The following is a 26,638-nucleotide window of genomic DNA, read 5'->3' as shown; positions in this document are numbered from 1 at the left end:
TTCCCTTGTGATCACTTTTACCTTGATAGGAGCAACAACATCAGTAATGCTTGTAATTTTACCATTGAAATGATCCTGAAGCTCATCATCTGGAGGGAGAAGGGGTGACGGGGAGAAAGCTTGTATGATCTTAACGAAACAACCCATTCATGAGGCTAATTTGAAGTAGAGGGAGGAAAATACTTGTTTGTGTTTGAGATTCTGGAGAACTATAAGGATGTTAATTAGCTCTGATATCTTTCTTCAACAAAATTTCACTGTTGGCCATTTCCCAGTTTTTACTAAAAACTCCAATGGAAATGAGGGTAAGAATGGTTGTGGTTGGTGTCCCCGTGTTATAATTCATTTGTTAACACGACCAAATCTACAAAGCAGGTGAGAAAGATTTTTTCTGACCTTAAGGATTTTCTGCTGGAGGCTGTCGATGCCCAGTGCTCCCTTTGTGAAATCCAGACCCACGCCATTGTCCACCACATCCAAGTTGGACTCTGAGCCACCTCGCCGAATGGGCACCGGGATGCTGAGGATGTTGGTGTCGCAGGCGCTGCGCTCTGCCTGTGAACACATAAATGTCTTTATAGATAGACATACACACTCAATTTTCACTGTTTTCCTAAATAATAGTTAATAAAATGGCCTCGGTTATCGACTCCTCTGTCAATCAGCGTCACCTGAGCATGATGGAGTCAAGAAGAAACAAGTGATGACATGATGAAGTGTGAGGATCCAACACATCTTTAAGGTGAGGCAGCAGGCTGAACCACATCACTAACATGACAGTTCAGTGTCTGAAATGTGCAAAACTACCATGACTCACTCACCAACACCGGAGAGAAGCGTAAACTCTTCAGTGCAGTGACATTAACGTGTAATCAGGGCAGAAAAGCATATTTTGCAGACAAAAGACAGACTTCATATGACATCTATTATAGATTTCAAGCAAAGATATGCACCAAAGACCTGCTGCGTTTTCTTGTTACTGATATAATCTGTCAGGTGTGTTTTATCTTCTTCTTTTATCTTCTGTGTTTCTTCCTTTGTTTTTAGTGGGAACAGACAGAAATCAAAGCAACAAGCTTAAAAAGGAATAACACCAGGCATCCAAAGAGAGCCAAGAGTGAAGTCTTAAGCAGATTATTGTGTTCAGACTCTCAGAAAGAGAAAAAAGGCAGCTGATGGGACAGTAAAGCTGTGTTAAAGCTGCACAGTGGCCAGTCAGTGGAGCAGCGAGGAGTCCTGCCTTCAGTGCTTCTTGTTCTCTAGGCTGACAAAAGCAGACAATTACATAAGGCAACCTAAAATATTGGTAACTCTAGTTGCCACGGCAGCAAAGCACACGCAGACGGACTTGGCTCTGAAACACACGTACAGAAGCAAACTGCTGACATCCCCCCAGGGGTGGGTTTTTGTGCCTCAGTTCTTTTAGCATCTCGCGAACAGACAACCCGAATGCATGACATTTTAACTGTGTCCTGTGGTTTTTAGCCGTGCAGACTGTGATGCATCCTGCAGACTCAGCAGTCATCCACCCTCATAGCGCGTAACATTTCTACTCAAAACAGTAACTTTGCATCTCTTTATTCATGTCAAGTCATGCATCTGGACTGAGCTACGTCAGAGGAGCACATAAAATATTATGCTTATTTTACACGCATAGTTTTTCCTCATTACAGCCATCATTAACAGACAAATTAAGTCAGCCATCTGGTTACTATTATGGGAGTCTTAAAGTTTAGCTGTTAGTGAGGGTCAAAGAACAACTTCAACTGCAGTTTAACATGGGATCAACGTTTAGAGGCTTCTTCCATTTATCATCATCAACTACATCCTAATATATTGATAGATATTCATCAAAATGTAAAATATCAGAAGACTATTCCCTCAATTATCCACTCAAGTGCCAGAGAAGTAGGGGCCAAAGTGGATAAGAGATTTAACAAGATTACATCATTCAACCAACCATCAAATGTCCAACAGCATGTCTGAAGACACGTCCACACAGGACAAAATGATTTTTGTTTTGCCATGTCAGGCCTGCGCATGGCTCTGTACCACAATCTGAGAAGAGATGGAGCAATGTGCAGATGCAAACCCCTGGCAGCGAGTAGGAGGGAGGTCTGTATTAGTGCTTTCAAATTGACATGGTCCGTTTTGCGGCTTTGTTTTCAGGTCTTAGATCCTCAGAGCATTCTTGCAAACCGGCCAGCAAAAGTAAACAAACAAACATCCACAGTTTGCCAAAAATGAACAACAGGCTACATTAAGATGACTGACTAAATTTTATTAGCTGTCAGGATGTCAGCATGGGCTTAAATAAATTACATACTGAAATTTCAACTGGTTGCCTGGCAACAAAATGCTGCTGGAAATAGGGCTGGGCGATATATCGAATATACTCGAGATATCGTGGCTAGTCCCCTGTGCGATATAGAAAATGCCTATATTCGTCATATTCGAGTATCCTGTTGTCACACAGTTGTTTTTAGCTGTAGGCGGGGTTTTCTCACTCCTCCTCGACTCTGCACCGCTTTGCACAGAGAGTTAAAGCAAGCGCACCTCGTTACGTACATAACGTGAGCTACGTGCTCCGTCATGAGAGGCAGCGTGTAGCCACTGTTGCCAACTTGGCGACTTTCTCGTTAAATCTGGTGACTTTTTTTGTGAAAAGCAACTAGCGACAAATCTAGCAACTTTTACTGGAGTTATTGGAGACTTTCCTGGTGTTTTGGCGACTGACTTTAAAGCACATATTGTAAAGTTATTGTCAGAACGAGAGTCTCTCCCCGTCCTAAAGCACTCAGTCGCTCCGGCTGCAGCTGCAGCCAGTCAGAGGAGCAGAGAGGACACCTGCACGACTCCACCTACAGTCACAATGAACAGCCAAATCCACCACTGATCCCGCTCTGGATCACAGAGTGGGACGTAAATTACAAAGTTTTTCACGTCACGCAAAAATAATTAATTCTATTTGATTACATTCACAGCCTCTGTCACTTACTCGCCTCATCCACTGTGTGTGACACAAGCATATTTATCTAGCTCGTCATGTCTCTAGAAAGTACAGAAAGCAGTGAGAATCAAATCCTGAATTAAAAACTGGCTGAAGCCGTTTATTGGAGACGATACGAGGACATTCTGCCTGTATTATAAGACTGATTTCTAGGCCAAACTGTGCGATTAAAAAAATATACACGACAACTCAAAATCGTATCCATAAAGCAAAGCCTTATAATAGTTCATCATTTGAAAAGTCCACCCCAGAGCACCTATTTTAATACGTTGCATTTATTACATCATGCAAAGTCACTTTATTTTGTTTTAAAATGACATGTTTCTGCCACTGCTTTAACTGTTCAATAAATACGGTTTTGATCAGTTTGCTTCGTTACAATTTCATCCTTTTGGCATGAATGTTTAAAATCAGCATATCTTAATGCAGTATGAACAATTATGTTTTAATGGAGACACAAAATCATCTTACTGATGTGATTGTATGCACCAAAGCATTAATTCAAGGCTAAGGTAAACATCGAGATATATATCGTATATCGTGACAGGCCATAAAAATATCGGGATATTACTAAAAGGTCATATTGCCCAGCTCTAGCTGGAAACATATACATATAGCACCACATCCAGGTCCCCCTTTTGTCCAAATTTTTTGTTGTGTTGTGGGGTTCCTTCTTCATTCTGGTCAGGCATTTGTTTGTTTTAGTTTTCAAACCTTTCAAACACAGTATGTAATACAGCAGCCGGTGTTGTGAAAGGGCTTTCGAGTGATGGCGTCGCGTCTTACAAAAGATGGGAGCCATTTTAGACGAGCAGAGAATCCACATTCCCAAAACACCACTTCTGTGTGGAGGAAACATTCAAACAAAAAACTGCACCACAATCTATTAAACACATCCACGTGTGGATATGACTAGATATTGAAAAGATCTACTCCGAGTCCGGAAGACAAGTTTCCCTGATCTCAAGCTCTTGAGAATTTTTAAAAATAATTTCTCTTTACTACAACTTTCTTAATCTCCAACCCCTATAATCTGCATGTGATGTACTTCTATGAAGGTGTTTATATAAATACATACTCATCCTGTGAGACAGCACTGATGTGTATGGCAGCTTGTTAAAGGATGCAACAATTTCTTTGATGTGACAGCAGAATGGACAATTTTCCTCTTTTAAAATAAAATTTAATAATATTCATTTCTAAATTTCATTTTTCTTCTACCTTGTTTGTATCCTGATTCTTTTTATTCCTAAAAAATCCACAAAATATTCTTGATTCAAATAATCAATTAATGTAAATCAAGTTGTAGCAATGGCCTGAGAATCATCTTGCAATGTACAAAATCCCTTCAAGAAATCTGTAAAATGTTTCTACATTTTTTTTATTTATATTGTGGGCATTTTTTACACTAAATGTTCAGCTAACCTTGATTTCTTAACCTCTTTGGAACAACAGGCATGAAGGGGTGAAAACAGATGTTTATGAAATTCACAGTGGCGGTCTGGCTCTGAAAATGAAAAAAAAAAAAGAAGAAAAAAAAAGTCTGCCGGTAAAAAAGAAAGTGAGCTTGAGACTGATGGCTTGCATGAAAATCTTTAATAACCGGCCACTATAATTAAATGAAAAACCATTTTATTATTCCAGTGGGGGGAATTATAATGTTTGTGCAGAAGCTAATTTCTGAATATCCAAAAATAATATTTTCTATGGCAACTACCACCTCCATGGTAATATGGCTGTGGCTTCCCACACCGGGAACATATAAAGAGCTCATGTCACTTGGATGGAAAAGAGGATGGTAAAACATGAAAAAAGAAAACATAGCTGATGATACAAATAAAATAGTTTGTCATCAGGTCTGGAAGTCTCTCAGCCTGGAATCCTGTGTGGAAATACTCAAATGTCAATGCCTCCCTTGCGGCAGTCCACCAAACATCCACTGGAAAGTGGATTTCTGATGGCAAAAGTAGGAAATTATGAACACATGAACACACACACAGAGACCATATGTCTAAGAGGACACACAAATCTGTTTCACAGAGCAAATATCTGGCAACTTCATTCTGTGACTCTGCTTTACACTCAGGACGTTTAGAGTATCGTACAGATGGGGGGACGTGGAGCTGAAACACAACAGACCACAGAATTTCTCCACTGGGAAATAAAAAGAGTACACAGCTTTTCGCTTGTCTGAATCTGGGAAATATAAGATGTCACCTCAGTTAAAAGAAAAAGAGGAGATAAACGAACAAGCCTGCAGTTATTGGGAAGCTGAAGTTGATTTCCCCTGAGAGAATAAAGGCCAAAATGTGCTGCAAACCAGGTGTTTCCCAGCACGCAGCTCACAAATAAAGATGTTGACTAAAATTATAAACTCATGAGATGTATTTTGCTTTGTATACAAACATTGCTTTCAAACAACAACACTACAATTCGCCTCGCATAAATGTCCCATCTCCACTGCGTCCCATGACTGATTCTGTCGGGGAACACTGATCATATCGATCTTACAAGCAGCAGCAAATTAAACATTTTAACGACTTGATCAACAGGAAATTAATCAATGATAGATTTGTTTAAAGTCCTGTGGGCACAAAGTCCATTTTACATTTTGCAGCAGTGCATCCGACTAACAGTGACAACATTTCAGCCTGGACGAGCAAATTCCCATTTTTGCCTTTAGCGTCAGTTATAAGTTAGTGAAAGTTAGCATCATTTAAAGCTGAAAACAAACATATTGATGTAGAAGATATAGGATAAGGCAGGAGAAGCATCTGCCAGGGTGAGTGTGCATCGCCTTGCTGTATTCAAATAGAACGATTAGAAACTGGAGACGAAGCTTGTGTTGTGTGTGCTCAGAGAAAAAGAGGAGTGTGCCAGAAAGTACTACTCCAACTCGCAGAGCCAGCTCATCTACTGGAGATGTGAGTGGGGGGACCTTGCCACGGGGGGAGACAACAGGCTGGCACAAACGCCGGAAATTGCCAACGAAAACCTTTTTACTCTTGTTGTTTACTAAACAAAACAGGCAGCCGTTTATCTCAGCCTCCAACCCATCGATTCATTTTCAACTAACATAAAGCCGAAGTAGGACAAACCTATAAACATGCCATCCCTCGTCAAAGACATAATCCTCCCCCCTTGGCTAATCAATGTTACTTTGAGAAAGACAAAAATTCAATATGCAGAGGTAAAACGTAGCATTTTGTCAAAAACCAATCAGCTTATGTCTCAGGCTAACTAATGAACATATTGATCACAAACATTCCTCCATCAACTCAAGGCTGTTTACAGGAAATCTGAAAGCCCCCCTTGCTCAAGGTAACTACACAAACATCAATCAATGTGATTAGTCAACATCAACAACAGTCCAACACGAAGCTGCTTACACCCAAGCAATGAATATTAATGACCTGATAAGACACTGAAACGCCTATAGAAAATGAACAATAACAGGTTGTAAAGTGTAATAAAATACACCATGGAACAGAGCTGCAACAGAGAACTCTTTGTTTAGACTGAAAGTTAAACTACAACTAGCTTGTTGACATTTAGAATAACACTTTTCATGCTAAAACGTGATGCTTGCAGATTCATAGTGAGAGAATTCAAAGCTTTGTCACTGTCTTCAATACACCCAGTCTGGACGTGTCATCTTGGTTATTTTTAAAGCAAAACTATTAAATGAGAAGATATTTGACAGGCCATCAATAAAAATATAAGAACTGGGGACTATTTATGCTTAGTTTATGTATACAGGTTTGTTTTTCAAGTTTTTAAAGCTGTCAAACATCATTGCTGTCCGATGTGTCCTCTATGTTGTTAGGCAACGCATCCACTAGAGCTGTGGTTCAATCCCAGTTTCCCTGAGGACCCCCCGTCCTGCTGTGCCCCCCCCACCAACCCCATAATGAAACCATGTTTGCTTCAATGCTTTCATCATCTCGCGCTTTACCATAACTGATGCTCTCTGACTGACTCCTTTCCTTTGATAAAACCAAGGTTCAGATAATTATCAACACACAGCCTTGCTTCTTCAGGGATAAATCATCTGCATGTGGCATTTCTCAGACATTTTTCTGTACTGAAATGTTCAAAGTCAGTGTCTTTTTGGCCTCCAAAACACGAGTTCCATTTGAAGGAAACACTCAAATGATTAAAATAAGTATATACAGCTCTGGTTGTCTGTGGACATGGTCTTAATTTAAATCACAGTGGCTCTGAACAGTCAAAACCTCAGAGACCCCCTACACTTTGGGGACTGCCTCCTTGGGGGGTCCAGGTACCACAGGTTGCAAACCACTGCACTTGAAGGCAGTGTAGACTTCAGAGCTCACAGAGTTCCTACAGCAGTCACAACAGACAACAACACATATGATGCAGGAGACTGGGGAATGTACAGTCTTTATGAAGAGCTATAACAAGAAGGAGTGCTGTGGAAGGTGCGTGGCCGTTATATTTCCCGGTTGCATGTGAGATATACTGCACAACACTTCTCTGTTCTCAATCTGCAAGCTCTCTGAAATAATCTGCAATATGGATGGAATAAACTCAGAAGATGCACAGAAGGCTCCATCTGTGTATGTCTGCATATTTATTGTTGCATAATTTAACTCTTAACGCTTTTTAAAGTGGCAGCAGCAGTTCTTTCATAGCTGCTACATTTACATGGGAGTTTTATTTCCTGTTTAATTCTAAATAAAAGGTAACTCCGCTTTAAAATGACCATGTAAACACTTAATTCCTAATGCAAATTTCTATTCGGAATTAAACTGAATTAATTCCGGTCGTTCTGTGCATGCTCATTACCTTGTTCTGTCCCAATGACGTGCGTCGTTTTGCCTCCTGTGTTCGGTGGTCTATCTTTCTTCTCCTTCTCAGCTGCTGCAAAAAGTGAAGTAGTATGCTCGTGTTGAGCTGGTACTTCAAAATTCTAATAAAAATAGCGGTGAAACTGGTACTTATTATGTAGTTTTTATAAGTTACGACTGAAAAGATGAGAAGCAGGGAGCCACTTTGCTTATTTCCAGTATACGTCATACGTCACGTGCACCCTCTGTCCAATCAGAACCCTTCCCATCCCACCGCTCTAAAGAGGAATTAAGTGAGGACGTGTTTCATGTAAACGTTCATTCGGAATTATTATTTTTATGCAAACTCGTAGGAGAATACATTAATTCTGAATAATTTAATTTCAAATTTTTAATTGCGAAAAAAAAAAATTCATGTAACTGTAGTCATAGTCTGTGTAAGGTAAAAAACAACAAAAGAACAAAAATTACACCTACGTCACACTTTTTGCCCCTTTCCCCATTTTTGAAGATGAGACATGGAGACAACTCTGCAGATTAAGAATCTGATTTAGCACAGATTAAACTGATCGACTCTCCCGTAACTGACCTGTGTCATCGCGGACATAGCATCCAGTTTTGGTCTTTCTTGAGCTTCATTTCTGGCTACTTCTTTATTCAAATTACACACATTTACAAGCACAGTTCATTTTATTTTACTGCTTTAGAAAAAAAATCAGATTTTAATCTGAAATTAATATAAATCCAGATTAAAGATGTTATTCAGCATCAAATAATGAACAATCAGAGGATAACTTACATAATTTCACCCAACGTGCAAAATGACCCTGCTAGTTAAACAGATAAACACAGAAGAGACAATAATTAAGCATGTCACAGTTAAACAATTGATTTAGCACACTTGATCCTGCATGGGTCCTCTCTCTTACAAATGAGTGCTCAAAGCAGTGAGTGTAACAGATTAGTCATCCATTAGCATGCTCTAACCCCACACAGGGCCACGCACTGTCTGAACCAGCATGCCGGATTAATGCTGGCAGATTTAAACTGGTGTGTGTTTGAGCATTGGGGAGGAAATAATGGGATTGGGAGAATCCAGATCAGGAGATTTAGAGGGAGAGATGTTCATAAGCGGGTTACTGAAGCCAATCACAGGAAGCTGCGTCACATTAACAACAACTGTCTCATACACGGCCGGAGGTGGAGATCAGTACTTTCATGATGGAGAGACCTTGAAAATCCTAACTCCAGAAGATACAGCTGCAAAGTAACCATGGCAACAACATCGAAGCTTAAAATAGAAGAACCAGAAGCTTGCCAGTTTTAAAATACACAAGCTGAATGTTAATTTGATATAATCCATCCCTTCAGCTCTGTCAGGATGTCCTGTATGAACATATGTGCAGGTAAGCAGATCATGCTATTTTTTCTCATTTGCTCTGAATTTAGTTTTTTTTTTAGGAGAATCAAATTATAAAACTAAAAGTAACCGTGAATATTTTTCACAAACAAACAAAACAATGCAACAGAGAAATAAAGGTGTGTGTGTGGAACGTCCCATGTCGACCATAAAAAGCTGAAATTCTTTGGGGATGCTGACCATCCGACTGACTAACACGGTTATCCCCATAGCTGCATGATCGCCTCAATGAATAATTTTGATTTTAAGTGTTCTCTCCTGTACTTAGCCACAATGACCATGTGATACTTTACAACAACACTGAAAACAAAGGACCAGCTCCTGTCATGTTCATCATGTTGACCTCCTCCTACAATCTTGATTTATCGCCAGGCAGGAGATAAAAAAAAACACCTCACTGGACAAATACTGATTTATTCTCAGTCACAATTTACATACTTTTAGAAAGGTTTAATACAGCAAACCCAGTTTTGATTTGCCAAGGCCACGCTGTTCCAGCAGCCCTGAGAATACAACATATCACTGCTTATTTATGACTGTACTTCCTGAGGGTTTCAGAGAAAGCTCGTACACTAAGCCCGAATGCATCATGCTGCCACAGGAGAAGGCAGAGGTTACACCAACCTCTGCACCTGCATCAGGATTCATATCTATTCAACACAAAAGTAAGAAATCACTGAAAATTGTATGAAAACACAGGAAACTATTTGTGCTGGGAAATTACTAAAGCCATTAAGGGAAAATATCAAACAGAAATGGGAACAAAAGTATAGTTGTTCTGAATTAATAATAGATGAAACAGCCTCACACTGCGTTTTCACAGGGCTGTGCATCATTCATTTGACTTGATAGTCTAATAAACACACTGTGTGTGTATTTTCTTCTGTCTTCAGAAGGATGAAACTCCAGCTCTGTTAATAGTGGATTTGCTTTTTGTTTGCTGTGATTTGAAGGTTTTTTTTTTTTTTAAAAGTAAAACAAGTTTTTCCTGGAAAAACAACAGAAAATCTCCCAGATTCATCATGATTTATGTTTAAATTTCAACAAATGATTTACAGAATGATCATGTTGCATTTATCAACCATTAAATACAGGAACTTAGTTTTTGTTTTTAGTGCTAGAAGATCCAAACAAACACGTTCTTCCAACCACTGCTATTTCTAAACAACCAACAAATCACGGAGAGATTTAAAAACAAGCAAAAAAATCCAGCTCACCTACGACCAAAAAGGAACAGTTTCAGGCGAGAAAAGACATTTGGTTCGTGTGAACTAGACTGGAGAGTGTCTTGACTGGAGGGTGAATGAGCCATAAATCTGTAACCAGAGAGAAGAGCCTCCTGTGGTGAAGAGGAGCTGGCAGACAGGCACAACTCCCCATGGGGCTCCAGAGACTCACCAGAGAATTACGCGGGGAATTAGCACAGAGCAAAACAGCCATAAAACAGACAAGAAATGGGAGGCGGGTTAGAAAAAAAAAGCAGTATTCAGGAATTCATAATGACCTTTAAATGAGGTAAAATTAAACCTTTTGTTATTCATTGAAGCATTTGTTGAGGGAAGGATTACGTAACCGATGTGAGGCTCTAATAAAACAGATGCTATGGGCTGTAAAATCCTTGGAAATGTGGCAATTTATTGCCATTAGAAAAAAGTGAAATATCTTAATTGAACCAAATCTGCACAATATACTATAAAGTTTTGGTCTCACTCCTCAATCATTTTATGTGTCTTAAACCTATAAATGACTCTTAAAAATATGCCGTAGGGTTCCACCCTCAATTATGTCCATATAAGTGCATACACATGCAGCTGTGCGATGAGACCAGACTTCAGGTGGGGCTGAGGAAAAGTAAACAATGTGTCATAAGTCCCACTCAACACAGACTGGTAAGCCACTTCAAGTCTGAACAGTCCGCTCACACCCAGATTCCCTGAACTCATAGCAGGCAGAGTAAGACATGTCTATGTTCTTTACCAAGTGCCACGGACATATTGTGCAACATATCCTTGAGCAAAAGATGATGTCAAACTGTTGACAGTTCACTGCTTATGTCTGCTGTGATACATTAAAAGTGTTTTATTGAGACAAATCGCTGCTGTTTTCACCATGATGTTAAATTAACTAATCAAACGGGCACATCTGGATTACTTCTTTGCTGCAAATCTATTAACTCGACTGAATACATGCGTCATTTATAAGAGTTTAATGAAGACGAAGAGGCTTGTTTGGCTATCTAGACTGCTGCAAGTTATTTCTAAGTACATCCAAATAAAAAAGGAATGAAGGAAAAAATCTAAATGTGTAAATGGCAAAACAGTGAGGTGTTTGAGAGGATTATACATGATAAAACAGAATAAAAGGAGTGAATCTCTGCTTCCCAAACTATCATGTGTAACAGACTCGTATTCAGTTTCAAAGGAGAAGATGGCATTTTATAAAGCAGCAGCTTAAAATCTGCATTTCACTCAGTCTTAGTAAGCAGCGTGTGCAATATGTGCTGTATGATATGACATGAAACCCGAGTGAGTTTGAAGCAGTGCCGAGTGGTTTCTCAGGCCAAGATGTCCACACACTGAAAGCTTCACAGTGTCATGGCTTTGGAAAACACCACCCCCAAGAGCCTCATTAACAAAGCACAGATGGAGGGATGAGGAGGAAGAGGACATGTCAAGAGGCTGACTGAGACTGTTGCTCTCAATCTTTTCCCTCAGCTCTTAGAGCAAATTTGAACTGTGATGACTTACTATAGTCCCCACAGGGGACGGATGGCGTTGGACTTGCTGCTGCCAGGCTAATAAGAGGAAACACTCTGTTCTTAAGGTACTGAATTCATCTAAAAAAGACATCTGCAGTTAAGAGAAACTGCAGCTGTTCTAGAAACTAAGTCAGTATTTATTTTTATTTATCCGTCATTTAACCGGGCATTTCATTAACAACTAATGAGAGATGCAGGATCAATTATTTTCTCCTGTATTTCAGTGTTTTCAGTAAAAGCCACAAGAGAAATCGCTTAATTACCCTAAATTAGCTTCCTATGAGCGATCAAAGAGACACCACGTGTTTCTTTAGAGAACCCACAACAACTATAACATCAGCTCTTTGAGGGGCACACAAATGCGCCATTTTCTGGCCTTTTAAATACTTTTTCAGTCTTCAGAAATCTGGCTGGTGTTCTTTCATGAATGATTTCTTGCAGAGTCTTCATCATTCGTCCTTGTTTAGCCAAATCCTGATGATGATTCTGCACCACTGACTAACAATATCCCCCTCTGTGCCAAAATTTGGATGAGAAATAGACCGCACATGATGCTAAATGTTGATGTTTAACAGGTCTGAGTTTTTGCCATTCCTAATTCTAAAAACAGTGATCTCTGAATTTCTTCATATCTGTCTAAATCATAAACTTTTATAATTATTTTGCTTGTGGATGCAGAGAGGATGAAGGTACTTGTCTCTAGTCTTCAGGACTCCTGTGCTGCAGGGTAAGAAGCATCATGAGAAGTCTGTGATAAATGCGAGGCATTTTAAACCCTGAATATGAAACTATCCACACAGGACAGCAGACATATTTAGTTCAGACAACAGATCAAATATATACACTGTTAAGCTGCTCTTTCAGTAATCTGCTCTTATGTATTTTTAGCAATTACATTAATGTTTCTGTGTTATTAGCATTAATGGAATTTCATAAGAGGTGTGTTTAAGCTAATTTATTTAATATGCCAATCATTTTCAACAATTCCCAGAATCATCGAAGACCTGAAATCTGCATTTTCCGTAATGTAGATATACAAAACGGTAGCAATCAAAGGTCATGTGTACTGTTAGGCAATCAGTTCGCTGCAACGGTCGGCAAACAGCATCAGAGAAGAACTACAGGTGCTGTAGATCGATAGGTCACAACGTCACGGTGAGTAAGAGGGAATTGAGGATGGATATCGAGCTGAAAAATCAATAAACCAGTTGGCAACTCATTTACCGTTACAGGAGCTTGGCATGAACTAATGTTTTGGCAACTAAACAAATACACAGCAACAACACACATCCATAAATCATTCAAACTAAAACCAAATTCGCAACGCAAGCTGCAAGAGTTGGCCAGCATGTCAGAAAGATTGTGCACAGTCTGAGCCACGTGTAGGTTTGTATATGACCTGTTTTACAAGATCACATGGAGTTTGGGACGCAATGAGGGAAAAAGAAGTTGTAATCCCCCCTCTTCTCTCTCTACTCCTCTTGTAATCTGAGATTTAAATCTCTGCTCCCGGGGAAAGATTATCCAGCAGCCTTTGCTTCCGTTCAGTGGTCCAACAGCGAGGTTGCAAACATGAGAGGCTGTAATCTTGAGTAAAAGATGGCTCGGAGGAGGCGATGATGGAGACAGAAAGTGGCAGAGAAGAAAAAATCCAACCTGCTAAAACAAGCTTTAAGGTCAGTGTTTGAACTTCACAGGTGGAGCATCAGAACGGGATCACGGCTTCAAAAGACACAAAAGTTAAGGTCAGAGTTTATACCGTGGCCTTTACGGGAATGTTTGCCCATTTTAAAATTTAATCACAATGTACAGGTTGCTCACAAAGCTCTCTGAATCCCCGATGTAAATGTTTGCTTTCCATTCAGATCCATTACAAGAAGACTTTTCGAATAATCCTGAAGGCCATTCCTAAAGGGATTATTCAGAATGTTAAACTAACAAGAAAGCAGAAATATTAATTGGGAATCTGATATAGATAAACATAATGAGAATTATGAAGGAGGATTGTTTTTTTTTTTTGTTTTTTTTTTTGGTTTCATCCTCAAATCTAACATGTAGGCAGCGGTTGTAATGAAATAAGCTACAATTCCACATGGAATGTAAACATCCCATGACTGGAAGAGCGGGATTCATCTGTGACTTGAAGGCTTGTTTTCTCCTCTCAGCAGCTGACATCCAGTTCAGACACACAGTTGTCCCAGTGTGTAAGTACAGAGGTAGTTATGCAGTAGTCTGAGATGTTATTAAACTATATTATATTTATGCAGAGGTGGCAATTCCTGGTCCAGAAAGTAAAAGTCCAGTCCGACAGTTGTTTCAACCAGTCACCAAACGAGTTGAATTTACTGAGCAGAGTTTGTTTGCCAGGTAAACAAAAACCTGCAGGAGGCCAACCAGATAAATCATTTTGACAGCTGAATTGTATTATAATTGAAATTAATGCCATAAACTAAAAGTGCCTGGAGAAGTAAAGCACACATTCATGTCCTGAGTGCTGTACTCATTTTAGCTGGTGACGCACGTCACTTTGACCGATTAATTTTTCATGCCGCTCCACCTTCCACACTCTGTAAAGTACAGCTTTAAAACATAAAGTAAAGAGAGGAAATGAAAAACACACCCACTATTCTATCCAACACCACCAGTGGAGAGTACCAGCAGCCCTATTTCGCACTGCTTTCTACTCTTCTGACTATAACAGAGCATGTCAGTGTGATGTCTGAATAACCAAACTGGAAAAGGTTGCAGCAGCAATGTCAATGAATGGAACCCAGAAAGATCCCTTTCATCACAAAGTGTGAACTTTGTATTTAAATAACATGTACTGTGATTCAGGCTACAGAGGAAGCTAACAGGCACATCTTTAAGAAAGGGGCTAAATCTGGTATTATTGTTAGAAGCAACACGTAAGAGGTTTCTCGGCAAATCTGGGACAAACAGATTGAAAAACAAACTATTGTTGGTTCAGCTCCAGCTTCACCATCAGCTATTAAAAAAACATACAATGAGATCTGTGTTTACAATAAAATGCAAAACGTTGGAAGGCGCACAAGTATAAAGATGGAAGAAGAAATAAAATAAGAATAGGGATAAAATGAAAGTTTGAAGTGAATGTGTTTATGTGTGCGTGCTTGCCTGTGTACAGGGTGTGGTTGCATGGGTGTGATCTTGTATTACTGTATTCAATGTCCACAGATGTGTTTCAGTTTCAACTATTTCTTCGTATGTGTGTTAAAAACCTTGAGTTCTGTCAGGCAATGTTTTCCATAGTTTTCTACCTCTCACCTAAAAGGATGATTAAATATTAAATACTAAATGTGATTCAGCATCTTGCTATCAAACAGTTTCCACCTACTGCACCTCTAGGTCCAACTCCATGACTTTGTTTGTAAAAAGATACCAAACTAAATAAAAAGAAAACATCAAACTAGAATTATCTAAGCTATTAGTAGCAGCAAATAAAGAATCTTAGTTAAAAACTTAACATTATGACTGCCTGCTGAATATTTCGCCACTAAAAGATCACTGACCGGAGGAACCAAACAACTTGGGCTCTCGGTGAGGACCTGCTAACAGCATGTTACCACACGATGGTATGTGGACTGGGCATGCCACTCAGAAACACCATCAGATCCCTTTAGATTAGTATCTGAGGAGTTTTGATATCAGGTGAACGACTCAAACTCATTAGTTTTTGTGTGTGTGTGTCTGATAAGCAGTTTTTGTGAAGCCCACTTCAGTCCTGCAGAGGGAGGCAGCTTCAGTAGGGGAGTCGATTGTTATGGGGAAGAGTTTGACTAGTCTGTAAAAACTGTTTAGGTAAGTAATTTGGTTAAAAATGAAGGTTTCCCTCCATTTGTCGGCCCATGATCATCACTTTGTGGTTGGTTGGTGCATTTTAAAAACAGAAAATAGTCCAGGATTTTTGCTAACATCTTCAAATTAAGGGTTTTAAAATCATCTCATAAGAACAATTCTTTTTAATTTTTCAATACTAAAGAAAAACAATGATATTTTGCACTGAAATAATCCAGACAGTTCAGTTAGCATTTAGAGAACAAATGTCAAAAGCAAAGAGACCTCCATGCAGGGACTATTTCTGGAAGCCTGATTCAGAACACAACCCTGCTCTGAACTAAAAACACAGACACACTCACACAGCGATGAACTAACACACTCAGCAGCGCTGAGGACACTGAAACGTTGGCCTGAGAATGAGCCAGAGCTATTGTGATAGCACTCACCATGCATAGTAGCTTTGCATGTGGTTGTGTGACAACTCTTTCAGACTGTGTGGGCATGTTTCAAACGCCCCCCCCCCCCCCTCCTTGTAATTACATAACTATGAATTGTAGGTGTGTGTGGGGCAGGAACTCCTCAATCTGACAGGACCGAAATAACCGATTTGTTTTACTAAGAATACATTCAGCCCATATTAAATATAGGACATATATTTATGCTGCTCTTGTTTGGCTGTGAGCTGGTCGACCAATAAAGAGCTATTACTTCAGTGTTTCTTCTACACTGACTAGCTTGTTGTCGGCACCACGGCTTCAAAACACCAGAGAATTTAATAGTTTTACATGGACTTAAAATAAATCTTAATTGAACCGGCATTCATGCCTCCAGAAGCGCAGCGGTGGCAGACTGTTCTGCTGTCACGCATCTGCTCTGCACATGAAGAGCACGCCAACGCGAAGAGATGTAAACTTCATTAGCTAATCTCATGAGCATGGCAAACTTAGAGAGCATCCAACAAGCTTGTTATGTGTGGAGTCCAGAGAAACTCTACAACAGGCTAATTAAGTTGATGCTGGTTAGCTTAAAACAACATAGTTACAATGGGATTCATGATATAAATATCTATATAAATTAGGGCTGCATGATTATGACCAAAATAATAATCACGATTATTTTGAGCAATATTGCAATCACAACTATCAATCACAATCATTCATTGTGTCTGTGAAAACATGTATTTTAAATACATTTATATATATACATTTATATATATATATATATATATATATATATATATATATATATATATATATATATATATATATATATATATATATATATATATATATATATATATAAAATTAGCGCTCCCTCGTTATGCCCTCAATATTTTTCATACAGCGCAGGCAACACCCCTTTGGAGAAATAATGTCATATTTCTTATCTAGTGTTTTGATGCAGCTGTATTTTCTATCCTCGACATGACTTGCTCTCATCAGTCTAAAACTCGTTACATCCACCACGAGAAGCTTCGTCTGAAGCTGGGTGGGATCAAAAGGGACGGCGATGTCTGCTTTTTGTGCAATGAATCTGCTTATTTCATATTTAATGAGCAACTTTGTCTGCAGCAGGGCAGGTTGTGCACATGGCAGGGTTTGTGTATTTTAATGCCACGTGTTGGTATTTTTTACCACCTTGATCAGCTGTTCAATCAAAACAATCCATTTTACCTCTAACAGGAAAAATGCGGACCCCAAATGTCCAACCAATCCAACAATACTTAACTGGCTGCTGGTAAAAGATTTGCACGCTTGGTATGTAGGTAGCTTCATGAAACTTTACCAACGCGTTCGCCCCCTGGTGGTTGGCAGACTGCTGGTTGAGAACCTGAGTGATCCAACAGAGCTCCCGTTTTTGAATGTAAATATCGCTGACAATCAGGTTTGTTTAATTTTGGGCACCAAAATTGTGATCACAATCAAAATCCGATTAATAGTGCAGCCCTAATATAAATGTGCTAAATTTCTCCCATTTTGAGCAGCAAAGACCTGGATATGAATGTCATCCTGCCTACGTATATCAGTGTGTTGGAGAACTGAGGGTAGCACATCCCTCAAACCATGAAGAAATGGATGGTTTGAGGGTAGCACATCCCTCAAACCATGAAGAAATGGATGGTTGAATAATATGCTCACATGTAAAACACATCCCCAGAATTCTCCAGAATCAAATTACAACCAGCTTAACGTTAAATAAACCGATGAATCTTAACATCAACGCATCTGAGTTCATTTTTATGCGTATTGTTTGAGTTGTTTTGTCAGAGATGTTGCTGTGTTATTACCTTAGTGAATGACTGTAACAACCACCAGTCACAAAACCAAACCTTCAAGGAGCACTGAGTCTGTGAATGAACCTGCGGGTTCCAGTTTCTACCCCATGTGCTTCTGATTGAGCTGTCATTACAGCAGGCAGCAGTGATGAAACAGGAAGACCGCTGCTGATTTTGAGCGGTTGGAACATGAAATGCTCGACTGAGTGCAGCAAATTTAATTTATGTGCCCACAAAGTGTAAAAACTGGCAATGAATCAGGTTTATATCATATGACTAAGGGCTAAAAAGCTGTGTGTGTGTGTTAGCCCAGTATGCGATGTCTTTGATGGATGCAGCATTTGTGTGTTCCTTAATCCGCACCGTGTTACTCACACACACGCAGCAGCAGTGCTGGTGTGTTTCTATTCACTGTCAGCCCACTCAGTCAGTAATCCAACAGCACAGAGTGAAGGATGAACTGCGAGAACGAGGCGGCGACATAAAGCCGAGTAAATACACGTGAAACATGCCAATGAGCTAAATTTCACAGACTGTGTGTCTTGTGGTGGGGCTTTCTCCTCTCCGCCTCACATCTTCCTTCCTCTTGATAACTTTAAGCATCATTTATTTCAGCAGATAGATGGAGACGGATTCCATCGGTTGCCCTGACAACAGACGCGATTGAGTGGAGCCAGCCTCACACCGCACCGTAATCACCAATGAAGGGAGTCCAAGACGGGCAGTCAGCTTCCATTCAGCAACATCCACTCCTCCCACTTTCTTCGCTCTGAATGGCCAAACAATGGCCGGAGCTCGGCTCATCGCTGTGGATTGTGGCGTCGATGGGGACTCTGTGTGTGTGTGTATGAGTGTGTTTGAGTGCGTTTTTACCATAAAACTAGCCACTGCTGCAAAAAAGCAGCTCTTCTGTATCTTTTAGAAACAAAGCAAACATCAAGCTCTGATCAGACCTGCTGCTATGAATCAGCTGCTTCTGTGTTCAGGTCTCTTGTTCATGTTGGGAAAATTGTGCTTTTCTGAGAAATAAAGTTAAATGCTTCATCTGCGCAGCGACGGCTATGGATTTAGTCTGAAATCCAATTTATTTTTATTTAATAGCTCAAAACTACACAAAAACTTGACTGGAAAACAGGGCTGCAAATTTAATCTGTCATCACTTTTTACAAAATGCTTTGAAATAGTTATTTAATAAAGTCCTGAATTATTTTTACCATAAATAAATCTTTAGTTTCCACTGAAAAGAAGGGAAAAAGCTCCAAACCAGTTTCATTAACCATTATATCTATTAAATAATATAATGTTAGAAAACATGTTGTTTAAAGAAAACAACCAGAAAGATTATCAAACAGCTTGAGAAAAATTTTAATTGATAAATTAAATAAGTCACCTTATCAGGGTCAAATTTTAAGTCTTAAAACAGAGCCTGGTAATGTAATCGAGTCAATGAGAGAGACTTGCAGAAAGTTCCCTCTTCTCATGGACTGAAGAGCTGAATATTATTTTTCCTTGTCACCTAGTTCCTTCAGTTATCACTAGTTAGCTGATTTTTTAAATAACAGATTAATGTATTACTACCTGAAAAAGAAAACAAAAGTTAAAAAAGAAATACTTAGTTTAGAACAAAAACAAAAGCTAAAAACAAATAATTTTCACTGTAAATCAAGCCAAAAAAAGACTCAACCTATAAGAAGCTGGAATAAAACAATGTTTTGCTTGTTTGACAAGAGTAATTAGACTTTTATTAGGCTAGAATAGCTCATTTTCTCATCCATCACATTTAGAAAAGTGGTTTAAGTTTCTTCAACATTTTTCTTCCTAATTCATAAATAATTCATATTTAAGGAATACTTAAGATGAATGTCTATTGGGTGTTTTCTGTCCGTCATCCAGAGGCTCAAACAGAATGGCATCTTTCTTCCAGAAACAGAAATAATTGGCTAAAAATGTAGAGAATGTAAATAAAAAGAGAAAGAGAAGTGAAAGAATTATATTCATGCTAAATCAGATCATCTGTACTGCTGTTGTGCTTTACAATCCACAGCTGAGGGGCTTTCAAAAAGCTGCCCATGATGCATTTCTCAACACAAACAAACTAAATGCATGAGCAAACTTGACTTGAGTGAGACTCCAGCTATTCATAGTTACAGTAAATAAATTCCTCCTGTGAATGTGCTATCAAAGTTGAATTGAAGCTCTGCTTTACAGGGACAAGAAGTTAAACAAACAGGTTGTTGCCCACAGGGAAGAGAATTGGGAGCTCAGGGAGGGAAGCAACCCCCCCCCCCCCCCCCCCCCCCACATCCTCCGTGTACCTTTCTTCTGTTCAACATCACACAAACAAACCAACTCACAGAGAAGGAAATCTTTGAAAGCGATCTCATGAAAAGTGAGAGTAACAACTGCTTGATTAATGAATTATACACCTCCCTCGCTCTCTCACACACACATGTTAACACTGCGGATATAAACATGACTGACCTTTCTGGGTATGTGAATAAATGAACCCAACTACACTTCTTAGAAATCACATCAATCAATCTCACCGATATCAGTTGTTTTCTCTTTTGATTGATGTGGTGATAAGCTCAGCATCTCTCATCGTGAGTGTGTGGGAGACACTGCACATACACACACATATCAAGTCTTTACAGCAGCTGATATGGACTGTTTTAGACCAGCACTACCAGAAGCCAGATGTTAAAAACATCCCACATGCATTAACCCTATAAAACCAAACGCACATGAAGTTTCTGAGACCTTTTGCATCACTTTATGGTAGAAACTTTGCTCAAAATTCTGTTGTAAACCATCTGATACTTGTCTCCTTGACCGCATGGATACCGCAAAGCACAAGACTATGATACAGTTATTTGACTTATTACATGGTATCAAATATTTTAAAAAACATATTAATATATATTAGGGGTGGGAAAATTTAATCGAAAAATCAAATATCAGCATCTTTACTTCACAATTTTAAAATTGATTTTTTTTTTAAATAAATAAAAATAATCCATTATAAAATTTGGGTAATTTTTATTATTTTTATTGATCTTTTTACTTGTCTTCTTGGGCATTATAGCAGCAGAAAATGATGGTCTGGTTACTGTGTTGTTTTTTTCTAAAAACTCAGAATCGAACCGGGACAAAAGCATATCGTCACAGCCCTAACATATTATCTAATATATATATATATATATATATATATATGTATATACATACATATTCATTCATTCATTTTTTGAACCGCTTAATCCAATTCAGGGTCGCGGGGAAGCTGGAGCCTATCCCAGCTGGCTTTTGGGCGACAGGCAGCAAACACCCTGGACAGCTCGCCAGTCCATCGCAGGGCCACACAGAGACACACAACCACTGACGCTCACACTCACTCTTATGGGCAATTTAGAGTAACCAATCGACCTAATGTGCATGTATTTGGATGGTGGGAGGAAGCCGGAGTACCCAGAGAGAATCCACGCATACATGGGGAGAACATGCAAACTGCACACAGAAAGGCCACTGACCAAACCCCTCCCCAGCCAAGGATCGAAATATATATATGTGTATATCAATTTATTCTTTTTCAAATTTTGTCTTAGGTCATGCTTAAAAGTTTAATGCTAGCTTTCTCAAACTGGGGTCCTAAAATAATTTCATGGTATTGCCATGTCATAACAAAAACAAAATTGATGATCAAAATATATATTCCCAATTCATAAAAAAAAATTAGGGATTCATCATGTTAATCTGAAAATTAACATGTTAATTTTATTAGTTATTTCATGCCATATTGAAAAGTTGATAGTGCCTCCAAACGTTTGAGAAATCCTGCTTTGAAGAAAACTCTTTTGGGGATTTTCTGTCAGAAAATGTAGGTCAACAAAACTAAATATTTGTACACGCTTCAGTGTGACTCCAAACTTAAGTAAACGGTTTCCTCTCCTTCTTCATTGCTTATTTACTAGGCTATTTTATGTGCTTTGATGCCTTTGAGCAAGGCTTCATCTGCACTAAGAAGGCAGCAAAGTGCTCCCAGTTGTGAATGTGAAGCATTGCTGCGATGATGCTCAGCCGATCACAAGCATCCCCTGAGTTTTGTCAAATGCAGGTTAACAAGAGTGGACAGGATAGTCTGCCTCCAGTCTCCCAACAGCCCATAAAGGGTGTCATTGGTTGAAAAATGCCTCTGCGCGTTACCTCGTGTACCTGAGCCTGCTGCTCAGCGACACTGCTCACAGTTGTGTATGTGGGTGTCAGCTGGCAGAAATGTCATTCCCATATCTCAAAGGACTGTGGCCATTTCTGACAGTTTCATCCAAATCCAGTCAAATTTAGAGAGAAAACGGTCACGTCAAAAGGCTTTTTGGAGGGAACCCTATATAGCACCTGTAAATTGCACTTTTGCACAACAGTCAGTGCACCTCACCTCCTTTGTGAAAGCTGTCACATAACTCAAAGCTTCAAAATCAGCTTGATTTTTCCACACATGGATTGACAAACTGGGTCACAGAGGAATCTGTCTTACTGTCATAACACCTCATGTTACTCAGCCTTAAAGAGGTATAACATACTGGCACAAACATAGCATGTGTGGCATTTGTGCAGCACAGAACAGGAAGGCACAAGCTGAATGGACAGCCGACGTCTTCCAACAGGAACTTAAACACAGCCTATGAAAACAGCTGGTATTTAATCACCACAAAAATATAACAAAATACAACCAAGCCCAGAAAGGGGGCGTAAATCCAAAACACCTGTGCAGAGACTGGATAAACCAGCTCCTCCAGTGACCTTCCCCAGTTGGCCAGTATAAATTACAATGCAAACAGACTAAAGACATCTAGATCCTCTTGTAAATATGAAGCATGAGCGGTGAATCAAAATTACATGGAGCATTATGACAAGTTCACTGTCTGGTCAGCAGATAATTAGTTTATCTCTCTCCAACTCTATTACAGATTTGTAGCGTATGAGAGGACACGCAAGCAGTATTTTATTAGTCATGTTTACAGCAGGATACTGAAAAATAATGTAGAATAAGAGAAAAAGATATAGATCATGTAGTGATGAGAGTACTGGAACGATGCCAAGTCGATATGCTCCTGCTTACCCACCAGAAAAATATAAATATTTACACATTCAATACATTTTCAGGATAAGAGATCAGTTTTATGAACTCTGGTGGGATAAAGTTGCCATAAAGCGGTGTGACGTGGATCTCCAATTAAACTATACGTTGTATGGGGGGGAACAACATAAAATCTGACAACACAAACCCGGAGGTTTGTTTGTTAAGAGGAAAGCAAGATTTAAGATACCGTAACATCAGCATTTTTAACGAGCAAATCAACTCACATCGACGTGGACAGAGGTTACGGCACCCATAAAGTGGACGAGTTCAGACACGCTCCTTTTTTTTTAACAGTGCTAACGGTGGTTAACGTTTATTTGCAAACGTTTGCTGACTTTGAAACAGCACAGAATGCATATTTACCATGTTAGAGCCGTGGATGAAGCTGAACCCCCACTTCTGGTAAACTTTTCAGCACACCCGCACCGCCAGCTCCAGACATAATCGGCTGACTCAACCTGAACCTCCAGTTTCGTTGCTCCGAACAAGAAAAGTGATCGTTGACATCTTCGGTACAGCAGATGCCATCACCCCGTCTTCTCACTGCCGCTGCTGGTGGAAACCGACCCGCTGAGGCTACGATATGGTCTTCTCCCGAGCTACCCCGCCGCGGTAATCCACCTAACCCCCACGCCCCCCCCCCCCCGGAGCCAGCCAAACACAATGTGCGCTTACGCCCCGCCCACCGCTGCAGACAGAAGGGAGGGGCTGCGAGGCATATCGAATACACTTAACAATAAATAATTTATCAAAGAAATACAACTATATGCTTTGTTGTATTATGTATTATGGAAGTAAAACAAAAAGCAAGGGTATATATATATATATATATATATATATATATATATATATATATATATATATATATATATATATATATATATACACACACACAATTGTGCTCATGTGTCTTTCATTAAAGAAAAGGCTGAATTTACAACAGTCACTCAAATAACTGGAGACTTGAAAAAGGAACAATAACTAAAAATTTGCAAAAATATTATTTGGTCATATAATACACAGTATTTTCATTTAATTGAGCTGAAGAAAGAAAAGAAAAAAAAACACAAACAAAGAAATTGGTCCTGGACAAATTAGAGCACTTTTCTGTTGAACAGTGGGACAAAATACCTGTCAACAGGTGCAGAAGTCTGACTGAGAGGAACAGAAAACACCTGACTGGAGCAGAAACATTAACGGATATTTCAATAAAATATTAGTTTATGAGTGATGTAATATGTAATAAATTATCTTATTTGTTTGATTAAAAAATATATATTTCTATTGAATCAGAATGAGAAAATAATGTTATGATTTCCATAAAATCTTTATTTATTATTAATTTTGTCAATTTCAGCTCATTTTAGAGGCAGCTTTTTTTTTCTTCTTTCATGAAAGGGTATGAATAAATATGAGCACACACACACACACACACACATACACACACACATATATATATATATATATATATATATACACATATATATATATACACATATATATATATATATACATATATATATATATATATATGTATATATATATATATATATATATATATATATATATATATATATATATATATATATATATATATATATATATATATATATATATATATATATATTTATATAAATATATATTGAAAAAAAGGTGTGTTTCTAAAAAGAATAAATAGGTGTTACAAGATGCACAATTAGCCATACACACATTTACCAAATTGCGACATGGCAAAAAAAAACAGGTGCCGCAAACTCAAGAAAGGTCAGTACAGCAAGTGTATAATGACATATTTGATAACATGTTTTTAGGATGTCTCTGGTATCACACAGAACCTTAAATGATTATCATTACAACTGGACTAAAACTTCTGTAGTCATGAATGTTATAATGTGTGGGTACTTTGATGCTGTCTAAGAGGCATTCAATCAGTTACTGCTGCTGGTTTATACAACTGGATTTTATTACATATATACAGTGAAATCAATGTTCATCAGAAAGAGTCAAACAACTGTGAACATTAATGTCTCTGTAGAAGAACTTACAGCTGAGCTGTTGGACTACTAAGTGCATTAAGACCCCAGTGCTCACATTAAAAAATTACATCCTTAACATGGACATCTCTCAAGACATCTCCCAGTGGTACAGAAAATTAATGAATGAAAATAGATATAAAGCCTCCTTCTTTAAAGTCTGTGTTTATACTTTGCAGATAAACAGCTGCATAATCAGTTAGCTGATACAGAGAGACGTGACAGAACCTTTTATCTGAAACAAAAAGGATGGATGAATAACTCCACAGTGGTCCGGGGTTAGAGTCATGCATGATTTAAAGGCAAGGCAGCTCTACACTGGACCTGCTGATAAAGACACCTATTAGCATGGTTTGTGGCCCTGTCATATGAAACCTCTGGCTGTCATATGCAAAACCTCTGGCTGACTCTGCCTCCCAGTATATTTCCTCTGCTGGAATTATCTGCTATTACACCTTCTTGTTTTATGCAAAAGCCCAAGAACAGAGTGAGTCAGCTGCATTTTAATCATTGTGACAAGTGTGTATTGACAGGTAACTTGCTCTGGGGCCTTCAGGGCAGACAGCAGCACTAGGTGTTCAGCTTGCCTGCAGGGTGAGAGATCTGATCCTGAAATTTAAATGTGATCCCAGCTGAGTCCAGCATGTTATTTCTGTGAGAGCATGCGTGCAAATCTTTAGGATGCTCGCTGCATAGCTGTGAAACAATTCTCTCAGCTGCGATCAATCTTTATAACCTAATACACTTCCAGCCCAGTTCTCCTGGGTAAATAAAATCCATCCTTGTGAGTGTTAAAGAGAAACAGCAGATGGAGCGTTAAGTGTGGCTTTTAATCACGTCCAAATTGGAGATCTTGTTGTACTTTCAAATTGATCAATAGATGTTGGCTCTCAAAAGCAACTTTGTCCTGTAAGCACCATTAGGAGCACGTTGCTAATGGATGCTGCCGCTCTGCATGACACTGAGGCGGTGTAAGTGGAAAACAGCAACAGGGGAGTATTGTAAGACTACTTTATCTGCTTTTATTTGCTGCAAGTACGCTAAATAAAAAAAAGGATCTCGCACAGAGTTGTTTTTTTTTTCATCTCAGTATCACCACAAGACTATGTAAACATTATAGTTTCAAATCAAGTTATTGCACAAATCTGGATGCTAAGTTAAGGTATTTTCAGGTGTCGTGAACACATTCCTGATTAAATAGACACAATATGATGCAAAACTCACATGCGCATAAGAAATAGAGGATTTGCGTGAATCCACAAAATTTATACTGTTAATCACAAGATGCTATTGTTCTCTTTCCCTCTCAGAGATGTTTGCTTTGTTTATGGACTTCCCTTTCCACTTCCTGTGTCCATCTCAGCCGCGGCATCTAGTTTGACCTCTGCGACACCACAGA

The 26,638-nt window shown here is 38.9% G+C and overlaps 1 protein-coding gene across 1 annotated transcript in view; it reads right to left on the bottom strand.

Moving 5' to 3' along the window:
- Positions 1-23,783, bottom strand: part of tmcc3 (transmembrane and coiled-coil domain family 3) — a 34,671-nt gene extending 10,888 nt beyond the window's left edge. Inside the window, exons 1-2 of the mRNA XM_079263232.1 lie at positions 23,570-23,783; positions 397-555 (exon numbers count right to left, since the gene is read on the bottom strand). Coding sequence (XP_079119358.1) covers positions 397-555; positions 23,570-23,572 — 162 coding nt within the window. The 5' untranslated portion in view covers positions 23,573-23,783. The remainder of the gene's footprint in view (positions 1-396; positions 556-23,569) is intronic.
- Positions 23,784-26,638: the final 2,855 nt, after the last annotated feature.

The sequence above is a fragment of the Telmatherina bonti genome, assembly GCF_933228915.1.
Source record: "Telmatherina bonti genome assembly, chromosome: 23".
NCBI classification, from domain to species: domain Eukaryota; kingdom Metazoa; phylum Chordata; class Actinopteri; order Atheriniformes; family Telmatherinidae; genus Telmatherina; species Telmatherina bonti.
This window is presented reverse-complemented; position numbering and strand designations above follow the sequence as displayed.